Source organism: Oryx dammah, unplaced genomic scaffold (genome assembly GCF_014754425.2).
Source record: "Oryx dammah isolate SB20612 unplaced genomic scaffold, SCBI_Odam_1.1 HiC_scaffold_8, whole genome shotgun sequence".
Classification (NCBI taxonomy): Eukaryota; Metazoa; Chordata; class Mammalia; order Artiodactyla; family Bovidae; genus Oryx; species Oryx dammah.
The window spans coordinates 20821194-20843117 of NW_024070192.1; the positions used below are offsets into that span (position 1 = coordinate 20821194).

The window sequence follows — 21924 nt, forward strand, 5'->3', positions numbered from 1 at the left end:
AAAAGACCAGGAGCTGACTGTAGTTCAAATCATGAACTCCTTATTGCTAAATTCAGACTTAAATTGAAGAAAGTAGGGAAAACCACTAGAGCATTCAGGTATGACCTAAATCAAATCCCTTATACAGTGGAAGTAACAAATAGATTCAAGGGATCGATCTGATAGACAGAGTGCTTGAAGAACTATGGATGGAGGTTCATGACATTGTACAGGAAGCAATGCAAGAAAAAGAAATGCAAAAAGACAAAATGGTTGTCTGAGGAGGCCTTACAAATAGCTGAGAAAAAAAGAGAAACTAAAGGCAAAGGAGAAAAGGAAACATATACGCATCCCTATCTGAACTCAGAGTTCCAAAGAATAGCAATGAGAGTTAAGAAAGCTTTCCTCAGTGATCAATGCAAAGAAATAGAAGAAAACAATAGAATGGGAAAGACTAGAGATCTCTTTAAGAAAATTAGAGATATCAAGGGAACATTTCATGCAAAGATGGGCACAATAAAGGACAGAAATTGTATGGACCTAACAGAAACAGAAGACATTAAAAAGGAGTGGCAAGAATGCACAGAAGAACTATACAAAAAAGATGGTAATGACCTAGATGTGTGTGATCACTCACCTAGAGTCAGACATTCTGGAATGCCAAGTCAAGTGGGCCTTAGGAAGCATCACTATGAACAAAGCTAGTGGAGGTGATGGAATTCCAGTTGAGCTATTTCAAATCCTAAAAGATGATGCTGTTAAGATTCATGTCAATGTATGGCAAAACCAATACAGAATTGTAAAGTAAAATAAAAAATAAATAAACAAACAAACAAACAAAAAAGATGCTGCACTCAATATACCAGCAAATTTGGAAAACTCAGCAGTGGCCATAGAACTGGACAAGGTCAGTTTTCATACCAATCCCAAAGAAAGGCAATGCCAAAGAATGCTCAAACTACCACACAATTGCACTCATCTCACATGCTAGCAAAGTAATGCTCAAAATACTCCAAGCCAGGCTTCAATAGTATGTAATCCAAGAACTTCTAGACATTCAAGCTGACTTTAGAAAAGGCAGAGGAACCAGAGATCAAATTGCCAACATCCGTTGGATCACAGAAAAAGCATGAGAATTTCAGAAAAACATCTACTTCTGCTGTACTGACTATGCTAAAGCCTTTGACTGTGTGGATCACAACAAACCGGAAAATTCTTTAAGATATGGGAATACCAGACCACCTGACCTGCCTCTTGAGAAACCGTTATGCAGGTCAAGAAGCAACATTTAGAACTGGTCATGGAACAACAGACTGGTTCCAAATTGGGAAAGGAGTAATTCAAGGCTGGATATTGTCACCCTGCTTATTTAACTTATATGCAGAGTATATCATGCGAAATGCTGGGCTGGAAGAAGCACAAGCTGGAATCAAGATTGCTGAGACAAATATCAATAGCTCCAGATATGCAGATCACACCACCCTTAAAGCAGACAGAGAGAAAGGAACTAAAGAGCCTCTTAATGAAAGTGAAAGAGGAGAGTGAAAAAGCTATCTTAAAACTCAGCATTCAAAAAACAAAGATCATGGCATCTAGTCCTATCACTTCATGTCAAATAGATGGTGAAACAATGGAAACAGCGACAGACTTTGTTTTTGGGGGCTCCAAAATCAATGCAGGTGGTGACTGCAGCCATGAAATTAAAAGACATTTGCTCCGTGGAAGAAAAGTGGTGAGAAACCTAGACAGTGTATTAAAAAGCAGAAGCATTGCTTTGTGGCAAAAGTCTGTCTAGTCAAAGTTATGGTTTTTTCAGTAGTCATGTATGGATGTGAGAGTTGGACCATAAAGAGTGCTGAGCACTGAAGAATTGATGTTTTTGAACTGTGGTGTTGGAGAATACTCTTGAGAGTCCCTTGGATGGCAAGAAGAGCAAACCACTCAATCCTAAAGGAAATCAGTCCTGAATACTCATTGGAAGGACTGATGATAAAGCTGAAGCTCCAATACTTTGGCCACCTGATGCAAGGAGCCAGCTCACTGGAAAAGACCCCAGTGCTGGGAGAGATTAAAGGCAGGAGGGACAAGAGAGGATGAGATGGTTGGATGGCATCACCAACTCAATGAAGATGAGTTTGAACAAACTCCTGGAGTTAGCGAAGGACAGGGAAGGCTGGCATGGTGCAGTCCGTGGGGTCACAGAGTTGGATCCGACTGAGCAACTGAACTGAAGTGATACTTGAAGTTCTCTAAGAGGATAGATCTTAAATATTCTTAAAACAGACACAGTCACATATAAAAGGGAACCATGTAGAGGTTGATAGACAAGTTATTTAGCCTGATCGTATTCTTTTCACAATAGATGCACAAAAGTAACAGCATTTAGTTATATATCCAGAAATACCTTAACAGCCCTCTGGGTGATTCTATTACATTCAAATTTGAGGAATGTTAACAGATTTAGCAAATATTGGCAATACATATGGGTATTATGATATCGTGTTATTTTAAAATCCTGTTTTGTTATTCATAGAGAAAATAAGCATTTAAAATATTTTTATTAGTCATTTGAGTTTCTTCTCTGTAAGCCCAATTCAATTCCACTTGAACTAATAGCACTTAAAATGTACCTACAACAGTGCCTGGAATTGTCTGAGGTGTCAGGACAGAAACTGAATGAAACTAAGACCAGCTCTCATGGTGGGGAGAGTTCCTTTCAACTGAGGAGAGATAGGCAGTAAAGAATCAAATAAGCCCCATCAAAAAAAAAAAAAAAAAAGGAAGAAGAATCAAATCAACAACATTAGAAATGAAAATGGAGAAATCACGACAGACAACACAGAAATACAAAGGATCATAAGAGACTATTATCAGCAACTATATGCCAATAAAATAGACAACTTGGAAGAAATGGACAAATTCTTAGAAAAGTATAACTTTCCAAAACTGAACCAGGAAGAAATAGAAAATCTTAACAGACCCATCACAAGCACGGAAATAGAAACTGTAATCAGAAATCTTCCAGCAAACAAAAGCCCAGGACCAAACAGCTTCACAGCTGAATTCTACCAAAAATTTAGAGAAGAGCTAACACCTATCCTACTTAAACTCTACCAGAAAATTGCAGAGGAAGGTAAACTTCCAAACTCATTCTATGAGGCCACCATCACCCTAATACCAGAACCAGTCAAAGATGCCACAAAAGAAGAAAACTACAGGCCAATATCACTGATGAACATAGATACAAAGTCCTTAACAAAATTCTAGCAAACAGAATCCAACAATATATTAAAAAGATCATACATCATGACCAAGTGGGCTTTGTCCCAAGGATGCAAGGATTCTCTAATATCCGCAAATCAATCAGTGTGATACACCACATTAACAAATTGAAAGATAAAAACAATATGATTATCTCAATAGATGCAGAGAAAACCTTTGACAAAATTCAACATCCATTTATGATAAAAACCCTCCAGAAAGTAAGCATAGAAGGAACATACCTCAACATAATAAAAGCCATATATGATAAACCCACAGCAAACATTATCCTCAATGGTGAAAAATTGAAAGCATTTCCCCTAAAGTCAGGAACAAGACAAGGGTGCTCATTCTCATCACTACTATTCAACATAGTTTTGAAAGTTTTAGCCACAGCATCAGAGAAGAAAAAGAAATAAAAGAAATCCAGATTGGAAAAGAAGTATCTTTTCAAACAGTCATCTCATTGTTTGCAGATGACATGATCCTCTACATAGAAAACCCTAAAGACTCCACCAGAAAATTACTAGAGCTAATCAATGAATATAATAAAGTTGCAGGATATAAAATTAACACACAGAAATCCCGTGCATTCCTATACACTAACAATGAGAAAACAGAAAGTAAGGAAACAATTCCATTCACCATTGCAACGAAAAGAATAAAATACTTAGGAATAAACCTACCTAAAGAAACAAAAGACCTATATATAGGAAACTATAAAATGCTGATGAAAGAAATCAAAGATGACACAAATAGATAGAGAAATATACCATGTTCATAGATCGGGAATAATCAATATAGTGAAAATGAGTATACTACCCAAAACAATCTATAGATTCAATGCAATCCCTATCAAGATACCAACAGTATTTTCAGAGACCTAGAACAAATAATTTCACAATTTGTGTGGAAATACAAAAAACCTTGAATAGCCAAAGCAATCCTGAGAAAGGAGAATGGAACTGGAGGAATCAACCTGCCTGACTTCAGACTATACTACAGAGCCACAGTCATCAAGACAGTATGGTACTGACACAAAGACAGAAATATAGATCAATGGAACAAAATAGAAAGCCTAGAGATAAATCCACGCTCCTGTGGACACCTTATCTTTGACAAAAGAGGCAAGGATATACAATGGGGAAAAGACAATTTCTTTAACAAGTGGTGCTGGGAAAACTGATCAACCACTTGTAAAAGAATGAAACTAGAACACTTTCTAACACCATACACAAAAATAAATTAAAAATGGATTAAAGTTCTAAACATAAGACCAGAAACTACAAAACTCCTAGAGGAAAACATAAGCAAAACTCTCTGGCATAAATCACAGCAAATCTATGACGCACCTCCTAGAGTAATGGAAATAAAAGCAAAAATAAACAAATGAGACCTAATTAAACTTAAAAGTTTTTGCACAATGAAGGAAACTATAAGCAAGGTGAAAAGACAGCCTTCAGAATGGGAGAAAATAATAGCAAATGAAGCAACTGACAAAGAATTAACCTCAAAAATATACAAGCAGCTCCTGCAGCTCAATGCCAGAAAAATGAACAACAACAAAAAAAATTAAAAAATTAGCCAAAGAACTAAACAGACATTTCTCCAAAGAAGACACACTGATGGCTACAAAACACATGAAAAGATGTTCAACATCAGTCATTATCAGAGAAATGCAAATCAAAACCACAATGAGGTACCATCTCACCCTGGTCAGAATGGCTGCTATCAAAAAGCCTACAAACAGTAAATGCTGGAGAGGGTGTGGAGAAAAGGGAACACTCTTACACTCTTGGTGGGAATGCAAACTAGTACAGCCACTACGGAGAAAAGTGTGGAGATTCCTTAAAAACCTGGAAATAGAACTGCCATACGACCCAGCAATCCAACTGCTGGGCATACACATTGAGGAAACCAGAACTGAAAGAGACATGTGTACCCCAATGTTCATCGCAGCACTGTTTACAATAGCCAGGACATGGAAGCAACCTAGATGTCCATCAGCAGATGAATGGATAAGAAAACCATGGTACATATACACAATGGAATGTTACTCAGCCATTTAAAAGAATGTATTTGAATCAGTTCTAATGAGGTGGATGAAACTGGAGTCTATTATACAGAGTGAAGTAAGTCAGGAAGAAAAACACCAATACAGTATACTAACACATATATATGGAATTTAGAAAGATGGTAACGATGACCTTATACGCGAGACAGCAAAAGAGACACAGATGTATAGAACAGTTTTTTAGACTCTGTGGGAGAAGGCGAGGGTGGGATGATTTGAGAGAATAGCATTGAAATATGTATATTATCATATGTGAAACAGATCACTAGTCCAGGTTTGATGCATGAGGCAGGGTGTTCAGGGCTGGTGCACTGGGATGACCCTGAGGGATGGGGTGGGGAGGGAGGTGGAGGAGGGGGTCAGGATGGCGAACACATGTACACCCATGGCTGATTCATGTCAGTGTATGGCAAAAACCACTACAATATTGTAAAGTAATTAGCCTCCAATTAAAATGAATTAATTTAAAAAAATCAAATAAGCATAACTGCTTCAAGTGGTAAGTGCTACAAAGAACAATAAAACTAGTGCTATGGACCAAATGTTTTTGTGCCCCAAACTTGTATGTTGAGATCCTAATCTCCAATGTGACGGTATCAGGAGGTGGAGCCTTAGGCAGCTGATCAGATACAAGGGTGAAGCCTCATGAAAGTTAACCAGGAAGGGTTAATGTTGAATTCACATTTGATGTGCTCTCCGACTTTAACCCTTATCTCGTCACTTTTGTTATTATGTTCTCAGTCTGTTCCGTTGTGTCAGACCCTTTGTGACCCCATGGACTATAGCTCTCCAGGCTCCTCTGTCCACGGGATTTCCCAGGCAAGAATACTGGAGTGGGTTGCCATTTCCTCCTCCAGGGGATCTTCTCAACCCAGGGATCAAACCTGTATCTCCCGTACTGTAGGTGGATTCTTTACCACTGAACCATCAGGGAGGCCCACTGCAGCATTTACTGTTGAGTAAAATTCCCATGTAAGTGGATCCATGAAGTTCAAAGCCCTGTTTTTCAAGGTACACTGTATATATAATTATTATACTATAAAATTCATCTATGCTGCTAAGTTGCTGCCATTGTGTCCGACTCTGTGCGACCCCATAGATGGCAGCCCACCAGGCTCCCCCATCCCTGGGATTCTCTAGGCAAGAACACTGGAGTGGGTTGCCATTTCCTTCTCCAATGCATGAAAATGAAAAGTCAAAGTGAAGTCGCTCAGTCATGTCCGACTCTTTGCGACCCCATGGACTGCAGCCAACCAGGCTCCTCCGTCCATGGGATTTTCCAGGCAAGAGTACTGGAGTGGGGTGCCATTGCCTTCTCCAAAATTCACCTATATAAAGTATCTAATTCAACAATTTTTATATTTTATAACATTTCATCACCCATTAGTAGCCCTTCCCCATTTTCCCTGCCCCCAGGCCTAGGCAACCATCATTGTTTCTATGGATTTGCCTGTTCTGGATATTTGTTATGAGTGGAATCACATAGTATGTGGTGTTTTGTGACTGACTTCTTTTATGTAGCATCATGTTTAAATTTAGAGCCTAGGAAGAGATAGCTCAGTTTTTTCTTTCTTTTTTTTTTTAAAAAGTCTTCCTGTGGTAATGAGCATCTTTTAAAATTTTCTAGGTCACCTTTTCACTAAAGGTGCAGTCTTTTGAGAGATGTGGCTTTCTTCATTGTTCTGAGTTCCGACTTTCTCATAAAGACCAAAGGACTTGACTCTGGTCTCTCGTTTCGCTAGTTTCATTTACTCTTTTTCAATTTAGGCTCTTTCACAGATTCTCTGTGTAAGCTTGAGCAAGTAATTCCCCTCTTTGGGTTGATGTTTTCCCATTTGTAAAACAATGAAATGAATGAGATGACTATTTGGGCTGTTGGTAGTTCCAACATTCTAAGATTCTAGGTTTCATCTGACTTAGACATTGTTTCCATAAAAGAATTTCCATCACCATCTATATGTGTGGGGGAAATCTGTTCTAAGAAAGTGGTTCAGTGCTAATATCTGACCTTCTTGGATGTGGGCTTTCAGTAGTTGGCAGTACATTTCCCTAAGGGTGGTGCCTCTTTGCATTCTCTTGACATGAAGCTCAGATCTTGACATGGCTTCCCTTGGTGAAGCTCACACCAGTCGGTTCATGAGCTACAGTTTGTCTGATCCCATAGCAAGCTTGTTTTCCCTTCATCACTTTTTAATAACTCACCTTTGGAATTGGCAAAGTCAGCAGTAATCACGAAGGTGTGAATACCAATCATGACAGAGACTTTATTTCCAGAATAACAAGCTTAAGTGCGATTTACTGACCATTTTGGACTAGAATCTTTACTTGTGTCCTTCAGAAACTTTTTATTTCTTTAGAGGACTTGTAAGAATTTCCTTTTGGGGTTTTTAATGTAAATTTTATTTCTTTTTCTTGTGAGGAAGTAATATATGCAATTTCAGAAAAATTTGGAGAGGACAAAAGTAGAGAGAAGGAAGAGAAAAGCATTCATAATCTTACCATTTAAAGCATCCCGTGTCATCATTGCAGTGTGGTTCTATTTATCTCTCAATTATCATTGTTAAGGTCATATTTTAAAGTTTGCTATGATGATATTTATTTGAGGTAAGTGTAAAGCTCTTGAGTAGGGTCACCATCATTTGAACAGTTGTGATTCTGAGTTCTTCCAAGTGACAGGATATACTTGTAGCTGAATTGCTCCAAACTGTTAGGATATAATAGTGTCACTGATGTAGAAATACTAGTTGGAATCAGGGAGACAACAAGGAACTTCAGTATTGCTGAATTCTGCTTACTTCCACACTCATCCTTCATTCTTCTTCAACAGAGTCTATCTATGGATAACAAGATTTTGTTCACTTTTATTTTTTCTTACTGGCTTTGATTTCTGCCTTGAGGTAATGGCAGATCAGATTATTGTGAAATTATTCAATATTTCTGCAGCATGGTGATTGGGGCTGGAAATACAGCGAGGATCAGCAGATTTGAGTTCTAACTATATTACCCTAAACAAGCCATTTCTCCATTCTGAGCCTCAGTTTCTCCATTTGTAAAATGAGAGGATTGGGTGAGATGAGCATTAAGGTCCCTGATATTACTTGCTCCAAGTTTCCCCCTCTTTTAACTATTTTTGGCATTTGGAATCTACCTTAGGAAGATGAAGGGAGGAAGGGAAGAGCCAAGTGCAAAGCAGTCTTTGATCAGTAGCTGTAGCAGAGATGCTTGGACTCTCCTGCAAGCATCCTTCTCCAAGTTCTGTTCTGTCCCTGGCTTGGATGACAATAAGAAGCCTCTCCTCTTCCTGAGCAATATATATAGGCACACACTGAATTCTTTCCTCATAGCCTCCTTTTAGGATATTAAATAAGTTTCACCTTATGCTTTGTGACAAAATAGAAGTAAAGTTATACACATAGGCAATTCCAAGTGCTTATGCTTCCTGAGTAATTAGTCCCAAATCACTATTATGAATCATCAAATCCAAACAAGCTTGACATCTTTAAACTGCTTAACACACATACTAATTATTATAAAAACTCTATATTGGTAAGACTAAAGCTTTATAATCAGGTACACAAAGTGATTGTGGCAGCACTTTTCTAAATAATGAACATCTAAACTCTGGGTATTTAAGTGTCAGTTTACCAAAGCTCATTTTGGGTGTTAAACAACATGGGTGCCGTATACAGTAGGTGCACCTGTGTGAACTTAGAGATGTCCTGGGGACATAGTCAAGTCTCTCTCCATGGTCTCATCTTAGGAGGTCCCTTTACTGCCCTTGACAATTTTGCCCTATACCTTCATGTTGAAGCTCTCTTCTCCCTGACTTTCTGTGAGCAGATCCTGCTCTCCCAGCCTGCTCTCTGGTTGGGAAATTCCCGCAAATTTGGTCCTCAGCCACTTGTTGCTTTTTTCTTCATATACTCTCCTTTGGCTCTTTCTCCAGCTCTCACATCTGCACTAGGTTCATATCTGCCCTTTTCATCCCCAACTCATCTCATGAATTCTAGTCTAGCAACTCCAAGGACTTGTTGAAGATTTCCTGTATGAAAATATACAATGCTTATCAAACTTGCATACAATGCTTGTCAGAAATAAACTACATCACTCCTCTCCTTAGAACCTTCAATGGCTCCCCATTTCCTTCCTTTGTCCTTTCCCCTTCATTTCTTCCTCCTTCCCTTCTTCCTTCCCTCCTTCCCTTCCTTCTTCTTTCTTTCACTGAAGTTAGTTTACCCACAATATTGTGTTAGTTTCAGGTGTACAATATAGTGATCTGACAATCAAATACATTTCAAAATGATCTTCACAGGTCCGGTGACCATCATACAAAATCACTACAGTATTATTGACTCTATTCCACCATTACATCCTGTAACTTATTCAGTTTATAACTGGAAATATGTATCTCTTAATTACCTTCACCCATTTTGCCCAACCTCCAAAACCCCTCCCCTCTAGCATCCACCAGTTTGCTCTTTGTATCTGTGACTGTTTCTGTTGTTGGTTCATTGTTCTGTTTGTTTGCTTGTTTTTTTTAGATTCCGATTATAAGTGGGATGGTAAAGTATTTGTCTATTCTTTTTGACTTATTTCACTGAGCACGACAGCTTCTAGGTCTACCCAGTTGTTGCAAATGGCACATTTTCATTTTTTTTTAAATGGCTGAATAATATCTTTCACTTCTTATCCACTCATCTATTGATGGGACATTTAGGTTTCTTCTGTATCTTGGATACTGTAATCAATGCTGCAGTGAACAGAGGGGTGCATATATCTTTTTGAATGAGTGTTTTTGTTTTCTTTGGGTAAATACCCAGAAGTGGAATTTCTGGATCTTTTGGTAGCTCTATTTTAAATTTTGAGTGATTGCTATTCTGTTTTCAATAGTGGCTGCACCAATTTACATTCCCAACAACAGCATATGAGTATTCCTTTTTATCCACATTCCCTCTGATACTTATTTGTTGTCTTTCTGATGGTAGTCATCCTGAGAGTGGTGAGGTGATATCTCATTGTAGTTTCTAAAAAAAAATAATTAATTTGTTTATTTTATTTTTGGCTTTGCTGGGTCTTTATTGCTGCTCAGGCTTTTCTCTAGTTGCAGCGAGAGAGGACTACTCTCTAGATGCGGTGTTTGGGCTTCTCATTGAGGTGGCTTCTCTTGTTTCAGAATACAGGTTCTAGGGCATGCAGGCTTTATACTGTGGCGCACCAGCTTAGTTACTCCAAGGCATGTGGGATCTTCCCAGATCAGGGATCAAACCTGTGTCTCCTGTATTGGCAGGCAGATTCTTTACCACTGAGGCACCAGGGAAGCCCTCTTGTTGCAGTTTTGATTTACATTTCTCTAATAATTATCAATGTCAAGCATTTTTTCAAATGCCTGTTGGCCATCTGTATGTCTTTGGAGAAACTCGTATTTAGGTCTTATGCCCATTTTTTGATCGGTTGTTTGTTTGCTAGTGACGGAATGAAACACCAACACGCAGAGTGGTTTGAATCTTTCTGCCACTTCTTGCAGCTGCTTTATTTTATATCTACAGGGCAAGTTGCCAAGCACTATGATTCAGCGACTATACAGTGTGCAGGCGCGGGGCGAGATAACCTTTACCTTAACTTATTTACTGCAGCTAAGACTTTGTTTTGAGAACTTCCTTATCAACTTAGAATCCGTTTTGTCCCTGGGTCTGTTCCTTTTGAGGAATCAGAGAAACATCCTTGTGTGCAAGAAATGTTCTTTTCCCACGGGAATAAACAGGATTCCTGGCTGACCATCTCTTTTGCAAGAATGTTCAGCCCTGGTTGAGAGTCTCGTTTGCAAGCACTTCTCAACCTTCCTTATACTATGTTCCCTACATTTGTTTTCTTATATTGGGTTGTATGAGCAGTTTATATATTTTGGAAATTAAGCCCTCATCAGTTGCATCATTTGAAAATAATTTCTCCCTGTCCATATACTTTCTCCCTGTCCATAGGTTGTCTTTTCATTTTGTTTATGGTTTCTTTTTCTGTGTAGATATTACATTTAATTATTGATTACACTTTGAGTTTATTTTTGGATATGGTGTAATAAAATGTTCCAGTTTCATTCTTTTGCATGTAGCTCCCCAGTTTTTCCAGCACCATGTATTAAAGAGACTCTCTTTTCCTCACTGAAAATTTTTGCCTTATTTGTCAAAGATTAATTGATGATATAAGTGTGAGCTTATTCCTGGGCTTTCTCTTCTGTCCCATTGATCTATATTTCTGTTTTTGTGTGAGTACCATACTGTTTTAATTTCTGTAACTGTGTAGTAAATTTTGAAATCAAAAGGCACGATACTTTAGACTTTTTCTTTCTCAAGATGTCTTTGATTCTCAGGGTCTTTTGTAGCTCTATACAAATGTTAAGGTTATTTGTTCTAGTTCTGTGAAAAATGCTGTTGGTATTTTGAAAGGGATTGCATTGAATCTGCATGCTGCTGCTAAGTTGCTTCAGTCATGTCTGACTCTGTGCAACCCCAGAGACAACAGCCCACCAGACTACCCCATCCCTGGGATTCTCCAAGCAGGAACACTGGAGTGGGTTGCCATTTCCTTCTCCAACGCATGAAAGTGAAAAGTGAAAGTGAAGTCGCTCAGTCATATCCGACTCTTAGCGACCCCATGGATCTTTGGGTAATATGAACATCTTTATAAAATTAATTCTTCTGGTCCATGAAGACAGTATATCTTTCTCTTTATTTGTGTCATCTTCAGTTTCTTTCATCAAAGTCTTATAGTTTTTAGCGTACAGGTCTTTCACCTCTTTGATAGATTTATTCCCAGATACTTTATTATATTTGATACAATTACAAATGGAGCTGTTTTCTTAATTTCTCTTTCTGATAGATCATTTTTCATGTATATGTCTTATCTAATTGCTATGACTAAGACTTCTAATAATATGCTGAATAAAAGTGGCACAAAAGGCATCCTTGTCTTATTTCTGATCTTAGAAGAAATGTTCTCAGCTTTTCACCACTGAGTATGAGGTTAACAGTGGGTTTATCATATATGGGCTTTATTGTGTAGAAGTATGTTCCCCTCCATGCCCACTTTGTTGAGAGTTTGTATCATGAATAGATGTTGAATTTTGTCAAAAGCCATTTCTGCATCTATTGAGATGATACATGCTTTTTATTCTTCCTTTAGTTAGTGTGGTATAACATATTGATTGATCTGGAGATACTGAACCATCTCTGCATCCCTGGGATAAACCCCACTTAATAATGGTGTGGATCCTTTTAATATATTGTTAAATTTGGTCTGCTAATATTTTGTTGAGAATTTTTACATGTGTGATCATCAAGGATATTTACATGTAACTTAATTTTTTGTAGTGCCTTTGTCTGATTTTGGTATCAGGGTAATTCTGGCCTAGTAGAAAGAACTGAGAAGCATTCCTTCCTCTTCAATATTTCATAATATTTTGAGAAGCAGGTACCAAGTTTCTTTAAATGTTTGGTAGGATTGACCTGTGAAGCCAACTGGCCCTGGACTTTCATTTGTTGGGAGGGTATTTTTTTGCTTTTTTCTGATTCAACCTTGTTACTTGTAATTGGTCTGTTCAGGTTTTCTATTTCTTCAATCTGAGAGGTTTTATGTTTCTAGAAATTTATCCATTTCTTCTTGGCCATTTAATTTGTTGGTGTTTAATTTTAGTAAACTCATGATAATTTGTATTTCTGTGGTGTTAGTTGTAACTTCTCTTTCATTTCTGTTTTTTTGGGGCCTTCTCCTTTTCCTTGATGTGTTTAGTTAAAGTTTTATCGATCTTTTTTTTAATCTTTTCAAAAAAACTGCTTTTAATTTCATTAATCTTTTCTATTGTTTTTTTAGTTTCTATACCATTTATTTTCATTCTGATCTTTATTATTTTCTTCCTTCTAGTAACTCTGGACTTTATTCTTTTTCTAGTCCCTTTATGTAGAAGGTTATGTTGTTTATTAGGGATTTTTCCTATTTCCTGAGGTAGGTCTATATTACAATACACTTCCCTCTTAGAACTGTTTGCTGTGTCCCGTAAGTTTTGGATTGTTGTGTTTCCATTTTCACTGGTCATAGAGTAGTTTTTGATTTCCTCCTTTACTTCTTCAGTAATACATTGATTGTTGAGTAGCACGTTGTTTAGACTCCACATATCTATTTTTTTCAGTGTTCTTATAACGGATTTGTAGTCTCATATCATTATGGTCAGCAAAGATGCTTGACGTAATTTCCATTTTCTTTAATTTATTGAGACTGGTTTTGTTGCCTAACATATAATCTATTTTGGAAAATGCTCCATGTTGATGTGAAAAGAATATGAATCTGATGTTTTGGGGTGGAATGTCCTGTACACATCTATTAAGTCTATATAATCTAATCTATCATTCAATGCCAATATTTCCTTATTAATATTTTGTTTAGGTGATCTCTCTATTGTGTAAGTGGGGTACTGAAGTGTCCTACTATTATTGTATTGTTGTCTATTTCTTTCTTTATGTCTGTTAATATTTGCTTTATGTATTTAGGTGTTGCTAAGTTGGCAGCCGGTATTATATCTTCTTGTTGGATTCGTCTCTTTATTGTTTTGTAATGTCCTTTGTCTCTTGTTACAGTCTTCATTTTAAAGTCTACTTTGTCTGATGTAAGTATTGCTACCCCAGCTTTCTTTTTATTTCCATTTGTGCAGAATACCTTTTCCCATCCCCTCTGTGTGTGTCTTTAGATCTGAAGTGGATCTCTTGTAGACAGCATGATTGTTTTTTTTTTTTTTAAAAAAACCCATTCAGCTACATGTAAAATAATTATTTATTTATTGGTTGTCCTGGATCTTTGTTGCTGCAGGCAGGCTTTCTTTAGATGCAGTGAGCTGGTACTACTCTCTAGTAGAGGTGCTCAGGTGCTCAGGCTTCTCATTGCAGTGGATTCTCTTGCGGAGCACAGGCTCTAGAGTACAGGCTCATTAGTTGTTGTGCATGGGCTTAATTGCTGTGTGGCAGGTAGGGTCTTCCCAGATCAGGGATTGAACACTTGTCCCTTACATTGGCAGGCAGATTTTAAACCACTGGACCATAAGGGAAGTCCCCATTGAGCCAAGGAGTGATCAGTTCCTTTAGGATTGATCAGCCAGTCAACCCTAAAGGAAATCAGTCCTGAATTTTCATTGGAAGGACTGATGCTGAAGTTGAAGCTCCAATACTTTGGCCACCTGATGTGAAGAGCTGACTCATTGGAAAAGACTCTGATGCCAGGAAAGATTGAAGTCAACAGGAGAAGGGGGCGGCAGAGGATGAGATGGTTGAATAGCATCACCAACTTAATGGACATTAATTTGAGCAAAATTTGGGAGATAGTAGAGGATAGAAGAGCCTGGCATCCTGCAGTCCATGAGATTTCAGAGTTGGATACAACTTCACAACTGAATGACAACTGTTTTTGTGGACTGAAATATATGGAGAGATAAGCATATAAGTCATGCAGTGTTATGCTCAAAGTGAAATAAAAGCTAAGAGAAGAGGCAGAGATAACTTAGGGAAAGAGGTAGTTCATTTATTTAAGCAGCGTGGTATGATGGAAAGAACAGAGATCTGTGTTGGAATCCTGGCTTCACAACATTTTAATCCCTGTCCTGTATGTCTCCATTTGCCCATCTGTAAAGTGGGGATATCATCAGGTACCTTGAAGGGCCATGGTGGATGTGAATAACAGCATGATTGTGTAGAGTGTCTAGTACCACTTTGGGCTAGTACAGGTGTTCAACAAGTATGAGATCCTTCTGACCACAGTCCTGGTCCTGTCTTCTGTTTCTCACAGTGCCCTGTATGAACTTTGATCCTGGTGACCATCTGCTATTTTATTGATTGCCATGATTATGGATATATTTCCTGATATGCCTATCATATTAGGAAACAAAACCACTAGGAACTAGTTTAATGGTCCGAGAGGATCTTCCCTGGTGGCTCAGATGGTAAAGAATCCACCTGCAGTGCAGACCTGGATTTGATCCCTAGGTTGGGAAGATCCCCTGGAGGAGGGCATGGCAACCCACTCCAGTATTCTTGCCTGGAGAATCCCCATGGCCAGGGGAGCCTGGTGGGCTACAGTCCATGGGGTCGCAAAGTTGGACACAACTGAGTGACTAAGCACAGCACAGCACAGAAAGAATCTATTCCTCTTTCTAAAACCATGACTTTGGAATTTGACTTAGCAAATGATATATGGGCAAGGGTTATGTTTGTCCACCTCAGCAAGAAGAGCCAGAGATTTGCCACAGAGTCAGGGCTGTCAAGCCAGAAAGAGAAGAAGCAATAGTGTCCCTGGACTGACCACACCCCAGTAATGAAGGTCAGGGCTTTCATGAGTCCAGCCCTTTGAAGCCACACCATGAAGCTCTTATTTCACTGATGCCCAGTGTGGAAGAGGAGTTCTGACTTAGCAAGAAGCCCAAGTAAAGTCTTTTATGAGTTGAGGGACTCTTCTGAGGAAACATAGCAAACCAAGGGGAAGGGCTTTTGACAACCAAATGAGTAAGAAAAGAAGGGCTGTCTTCCACATCCACACCCTCTGCAGAGGGGCTATAAATGCTCCCAAGAGGAAGGAGACCCACGACTCTGGCTTGGTGAACTTGGACTCTGTGTTCAGCTGGGCACCTCGCTCCCTCCAGCACCATGTCTTACAACTGCTGCCTGCCCAACCTGAGCTTCCGCTCCAGCTGCTCCTCCCGGCCCTGCGTGCCCCCCAGCTGCTGTGGCACCACCCTGCCCGGGGCCTGCAACATCCCCGCCAACGTGGGCAGCTGCAACTGGTTCTGCGAGGGCGCCTTCAACGGCAACGAGAAGGAGACCATGCAGTTCCTGAACGACCGGCTGGCCAGCTACCTGGAGAAGGTGCGGCAGCTGGAGCGGGAGAACGCAGAGCTGGAGAGCCGCATTCTGGAGCGGAGCCAGCAGCAGGAGCCCCTCGTGTGTCCCAACTACCAGTCCTACTTCCGGACCATCGAGGAGCTCCAGCAGAAGGTGAGGGGCTCGGCACTCCATTGCCTCCAGCAGAAAGTTGTAGGGAGGGAATCCGAGATATGGTTAAGAAACGATATAAGCTATTCGATTGCCGTTTTGCTTTTTCATTTTGTTTTCCTGAGGGTCCGTTTTAGGACCAGGACTGTTAGATCTGAGTATTTGCATAGTGTTAGTCTTTGTGGAGGTAGCAGCACTTTGCATAAATAAGCTGTAATTAAAAGCTGCCTCTGAATGCTTCCATGTATTTGCCGACTCTGGGATTATTACCCTGAGGAGAGAGAAAAGACTGAGCCCAAGAAGGAAGCTGAGAAAGCAAGACTTTTTGTAAGAACTGGGCCAATTTCTTTCTCTTATCTGGGCTTTTGGCTGCTCTGACCTCTTGCTGATATTCTGACCTCTTGTTGACCTCTCGGGGAATTAATTATCCTGACTCCATCATTTTGACCTAGAAGCCTCTGGGCTTCTCCTGGTGCACAGTGTCCAGTGAGGGCATAGAATAGTTGATTAGAACAAGAAAAAGTGTAAGCTCCCTAGGAGGACCCAGCTATCCAGGATGGCTGGGCTCACAAGGCTCTGTCTCTGACTCAACCCCCTCCAATTGCTAGCCGACATATTTATCTTCTCCACTGAATTGAAAGTTTCTTAAGGGCAGGAGTTAGTGCTTACTTATTTTTGTATCTTTAGCTCCTGCAACCATGCCAGACATAGAGCAGGTTTTTGAAGAGAAATAATGTTAGTTATTATTATTATCAGCTTCTTCAGTATTTCTTATTAGGAAAGAAAAGGAAAAACTGTGTATGTACTGATACTTTCTGGCATATGTCTGCCTTCTTCCTCCCCTCAAGTCTGAGTTCTCTAATATTGAGCAACTATTGCACATGGGCAGTAATCTTAATATAAGATCCACTGTGATTTCTCAGTCTGTTTCTTCCATGTAAGTGAATTAGTAGGGATGCTGTTAACTAAAGATAACCAAGCTCATTCTAGAATGTTTTGGGTCTTCTAGATCCTGTGCAGCAAGTCTGAGAACGCCAGGTTGGTGGTACAGATTGACAATGCCAAGCTGGCCTCAGATGACTTCAGGACCAAGTGAGTGGGCAAGGGGGCTGTTGTCTTGCCTCTTTGCTCTCCTTCCTCTTAGCCTGTCTTCTATAACAACAAACATTGACACAGTTTTGCTAACCAGAACTTGGACAACCCTTCTCCACAGTCAGACTCCTTGCCTGCTATTCTTTTCAGAGGACATCTTTGAATCCCATCCTGTGTAGAAGTCATGGTCCCCTGATGCTCCACTAAGCACAGAATCCAATTAGGAGACTGGAGGAAGTGTATTAATTTTGGAAATCTCATGGTTTATGGGCTTTTTTCACATTAAATCCATGGTCTCTTCATTTATTAGAAAATACTTGTTGTTCAGTCACGCAGTCATGTCCAACTCTTTGTGACCCCAAGGACTGCAGCACACCAGGCCTCCCTGTCCCTCACCATCTCCTGGAGTTTGCCCAAGTTCATGTCCATTGCATTGGTGATGCCATTCAGCCATCAGTCCTTCCAATGAATCAGGTGACCAGAATACTGGAGCTTTAGCTTCAGCATTAGTCCTTCCAATGTCAGTTCAGTCGCTCAGTTATGTCTGACTCTCTGCAATCTCATGGACTGCAGCATACCCAGGCTTCCCTTTCTATCACCAACTCCCAGAGCTTGTTCAAACTCATGTCCACTGAGTTGGTGATGCCATCCAGTCATCTCATCCTCTGACACCCTCTTCTCCTTCTGCCCTCAATCTTTCCTAGCATTAGGGACTTTTCCAATGAGTTGGCTGTTTGCATCAGGTGACCTAAATACTGGAGCTTCAGCTTCAGCATCAGTCCTTCCAATGAGTATTCAGGGTTGATTTCCTTCAGGACTGACTGGTTTGATCTCCTTGCTGTCTAAGGGACTCTCAGGAGTCTTCTCCAGCACCACAGTTCAAAGGCATCAATTCTTACCAGTGCCTTTTCCTCCAGGAGCTTTGGCTCCATGTTGAAAACTTGAGTCAACTAGATGGCTGTAAAACCCACAAGCCCCAACTCTCAGATATCTGACAAATCAAACCAAACTAGAGTCCAGGCCAGGCCTGACCCTGATTCTCTGCATCACAGGTATGAGACAGAGGTGTCCTTGAGGCAGCTGGTGGAGGCAGACCTGAATGGCCTGCGTAGGATCCTGGATGAGCTGACCCTGTGCAAGTCTGACCTGGAGGCCCAGGTGGAGTCCCTGAAGGAGGAACTGATCTGCCTCAAGCAGAACCACGAGCAGGTGAAGCTCCCCAACAGGATCAAACTTGCTGAGGCCTGTTTCCAACCACCGTGGGGTGCGGGAGAGGCTCAACTAGTCAAAGAATCTGTTTTCCAAACAAAAAGGGATTTGTAGAGAATGAGTCATCTGATAGGAAGCAAGGATTTTTCTGCTGGCGGCAAGAATGCGGGTGAAGGAAGTTGGCAAGCTCAGTAATAAGGAAAGGTCAACAGCCAGGCAGCACCCACAGCCTCTTCCATTCCCAGGGTGGAGCACATGGGGCCACAGAAATCTTTTACCCCAATTCTTCAGTTGGTCACTGGGGACACCAGCAAGACCACCCTGCAGAGCTGGAAACACAACCCCACTCTTTTCTCATTCAGAGCTCCTTCTGTTATTCGCGGAAAAGCACTCACATCATTGCTTTATTAGTTGCATGATAAGACAGATATTTTGTGCAAATTTTAAAATCCAGAACAATGTACATGGTGATAGTTAATATTGATTGAGTGCTGGTTGTGTGCCAAACACTGTGCTAAGTGCTTTAGAACTCCAGAGATAGTTCTCATCTTACAGATGAAGCACTTGAGGCTTCTAAAAGCTTCTAGTCTAGAAAGTGTAGGCATGAGATCCAATTCATATCTGTCTGACATCCATTCAAGCCCAAGCACTAAGCTGTGTTGAGTCTGTGAAGAGATTAGCCTTGAAATGAGCAGATAACTATTTCCTTTATCAAAAGCTAAACTAGTGAAATCAAGAAATGACCAGTTAGGTCTATTCTCTCCCAGGATGGCAGATTATGAAGTATGCATTCTTTGCTTCCTCTTTAGCGGGACTTTATCCTTTGTTTTTTACTCATGGCTAAGATTCAAACCATAGGCTATATGGTATACTGGCAAGAACACTGGACTGGGTGTTTGGGCTTTTAAAATTATGGTCTAGTGCATCTCAACTCAGTCCAAACCACTGCACCTCCAAGTAAGGAGTGGTATACTGAGTACAAGGGTGGAAAGAGGCCACGGACTTCAAAGCACTCTGTAAAGTAGAAGACACAGGTTACTCACTGAATATAGAACCCAGTTAATGAGAGGATCAGAGGGAATGGGGCTTCTGAAAGCTTAAGAATAATCACCAGTGGAATTGCACTCTCCCAGAAGAGAGCATCAGGATCTTCTGAGATACTTTGAATTGTCCCCTTCCTCCACCAGGAAGTCAACACCCTGCGGAGCCAGCTGGGAGACCGCCTCAATGTGGAGGTGGACGCCGCCCCCACTGTGGACCTCAACCGTGTGCTCAACGAGACCAGGGCTCAGTACGAGGCCTTGGTGGAGACCAACCGCAGGGACGTGGAGGAATGGTACATCAGGCAGGTGAGTATCTCGGCACATGGTCTCTCAGGACCCTCAGCCCCTTGGGGCCCTTCAGGCGGGGTCTGATCCTGTCCTCTGCCCTTCGGTGTTTCAGACTGAGGAGCTGAACAAGCAGGTGGTGTCCAGCTCAGAGCAGCTGCAGTCCTGCCAGGCGGAGATCATCGAGCTGAGACGCACGGTCAATGCCCTGGAGGTGGAGCTTCAGGCCCAGCACAACCTGGTGGGTATTGATGAGACTCCTGGTGAGGAGGTGAGGCTGGGGAGTCAGGGGCACTGGGATGCCCTCTGGACCACCCTCTGTGAACTCTTAGAGCTCGTGACTTGTTTGGAAGCGATGGAGAAGCCCCTGAAGGAGCAGCTCTGTGACTCTCCTCCCCTTCCCTCTGACAGAGAGACTCCCTGGAGAACACCCTGGCGGAGACGGAGGCCCGCTACAGCTGCCAGCTGTCTCAGGTGCAGGGCCTGATCAGCAACGTGGAGTCCCAGCTGGCGGAGATCAGGAGTGACCTGGAGCGGCAGAACCAGGAGTACCAGGTGCTGCTGGACGTGCGGGCCCGGCTGGAGTGTGAGATCAACACGTACCGGGGGCTGCTGGACAGCGAGGACTGCAAGTGAGTAGGAGGCTAGTAATGTTCTCTTTGGGGGCTCGTGAGGTTGCTATCAGGATGAAAGATCTTCTTGATGGAAATTAACTTATCGTTTCAAGCTTTTGACTGGAGGCACTCAGAGGAAGTAGCAATACAATACTCTTATACAAAGTGTGTCTCATGTCTTTCTAACTCTTCATTTCACTTCCCTGTAACATGCTGTATTTGTGTTCTGCCTCCAGGCTCCCCTGCAACCCATGTGCCACAACCAACGCTTGTGAAAGGCCCATTGGGCCCTGCATCTCCAATCCTTGTGTCTCACGTGCTCGGTGTGGACCTTGCAACACCTTTGTGCACTAGAGGCCTCAGTGCCAGCAGGAGGTCAAGGGCTCCAAAGTCACATCTCAGTTCCACTTCTGGGACCAGCCTTCAACCAGCATCAGCTTCCACTGAATTCCCAGCTAGATCCTTTAACACAACAGGCTGTAAAGTCCACCAATGGCCCAATCTGTCTTCTGAGTCCCACGAAGAAATCTACAGCAGGACCAAGTAATGTCTATGCTCACAATGATATTTTTGCTTAATGTGTTATGCTCTAGCAAATACTTATCTGTGATTTTAAACAATTACATTAAGTATGATTGAGCTGGTAGGCAAGCTGTGAAACTGAACATAATTGGAAGAAATCTTCCTTGTCACTCTTTTGGTCTTTGGAGAAGTGATAAATATCCCTTGTTAATCTCTTAATAAATTCTTATTCTGGCACAAAAATGGTAATTGTCCTTTTCACTTATTCATTTCAAAATTGGGTGTCTTCTATAGATAAAACAGAATCAGTGTTCTTCCCATCAGATGAAGGAGTCATCACCCCGATAGATGGTCTGTTGTTCAGTCACTAAGTTACGTCTGACTCTTTGCAACCCCATGGACTGCAGCATGCCAGGCTTCCCTGTCCTTCACTATCTCTTGGAGCTTGTTCAAACTCATGTCCATTGAGTCCGTGATGCCATCCAACCATCTCATCCTCTGTGATCCGCTTCTCCTGCCTTCAGTCTTTCCCAGCATCAGGGTCTTTCCCAATGAGTCAGCTCTTCACATCAGATGGCCAAAGTATTGGGGCTTCAGCTTCAGCATAAGTCCTTCCAATGAATATTCAGGGTTAGTTTCCTTTAGGATTGACTGGTTTCATCTCCTTGCTGTCCAAACTACCCTCAACGATATTTCCCTCTGCCATGGATTTTGTGTTTTGGAGGAAGATGATAGGAAAGGGATGACAAATCCACCGGAGAGTATCTGCAAGCATTTTCTGTAAAGTTCTTCAAAGAGAATCTGAGAGAATCACAGGAAGGGAA

General features: G+C 41.1%; 1 protein-coding gene across 1 annotated transcript; it reads left to right on the plus strand.

Moving 5' to 3' along the window:
- The first annotated feature begins 15982 nt into the window (after window positions 1–15982).
- Window positions 15983–21343, plus strand: KRT33A (keratin 33A). The gene is made up of 7 exons (XM_040245324.1): window positions 15983–16338; window positions 17345–17427; window positions 18480–18636; window positions 19824–19985; window positions 20080–20205; window positions 20376–20596; window positions 20815–21343. Exons 1-7 carry the CDS (start codon window positions 15991–15993, stop codon window positions 20930–20932), a joined length of 1215 nt encoding a protein of 404 aa, XP_040101258.1. The 5' UTR covers window positions 15983–15990; the 3' UTR covers window positions 20933–21343.
- The last annotated feature ends 581 nt before the right edge of the window (window positions 21344–21924 follow it).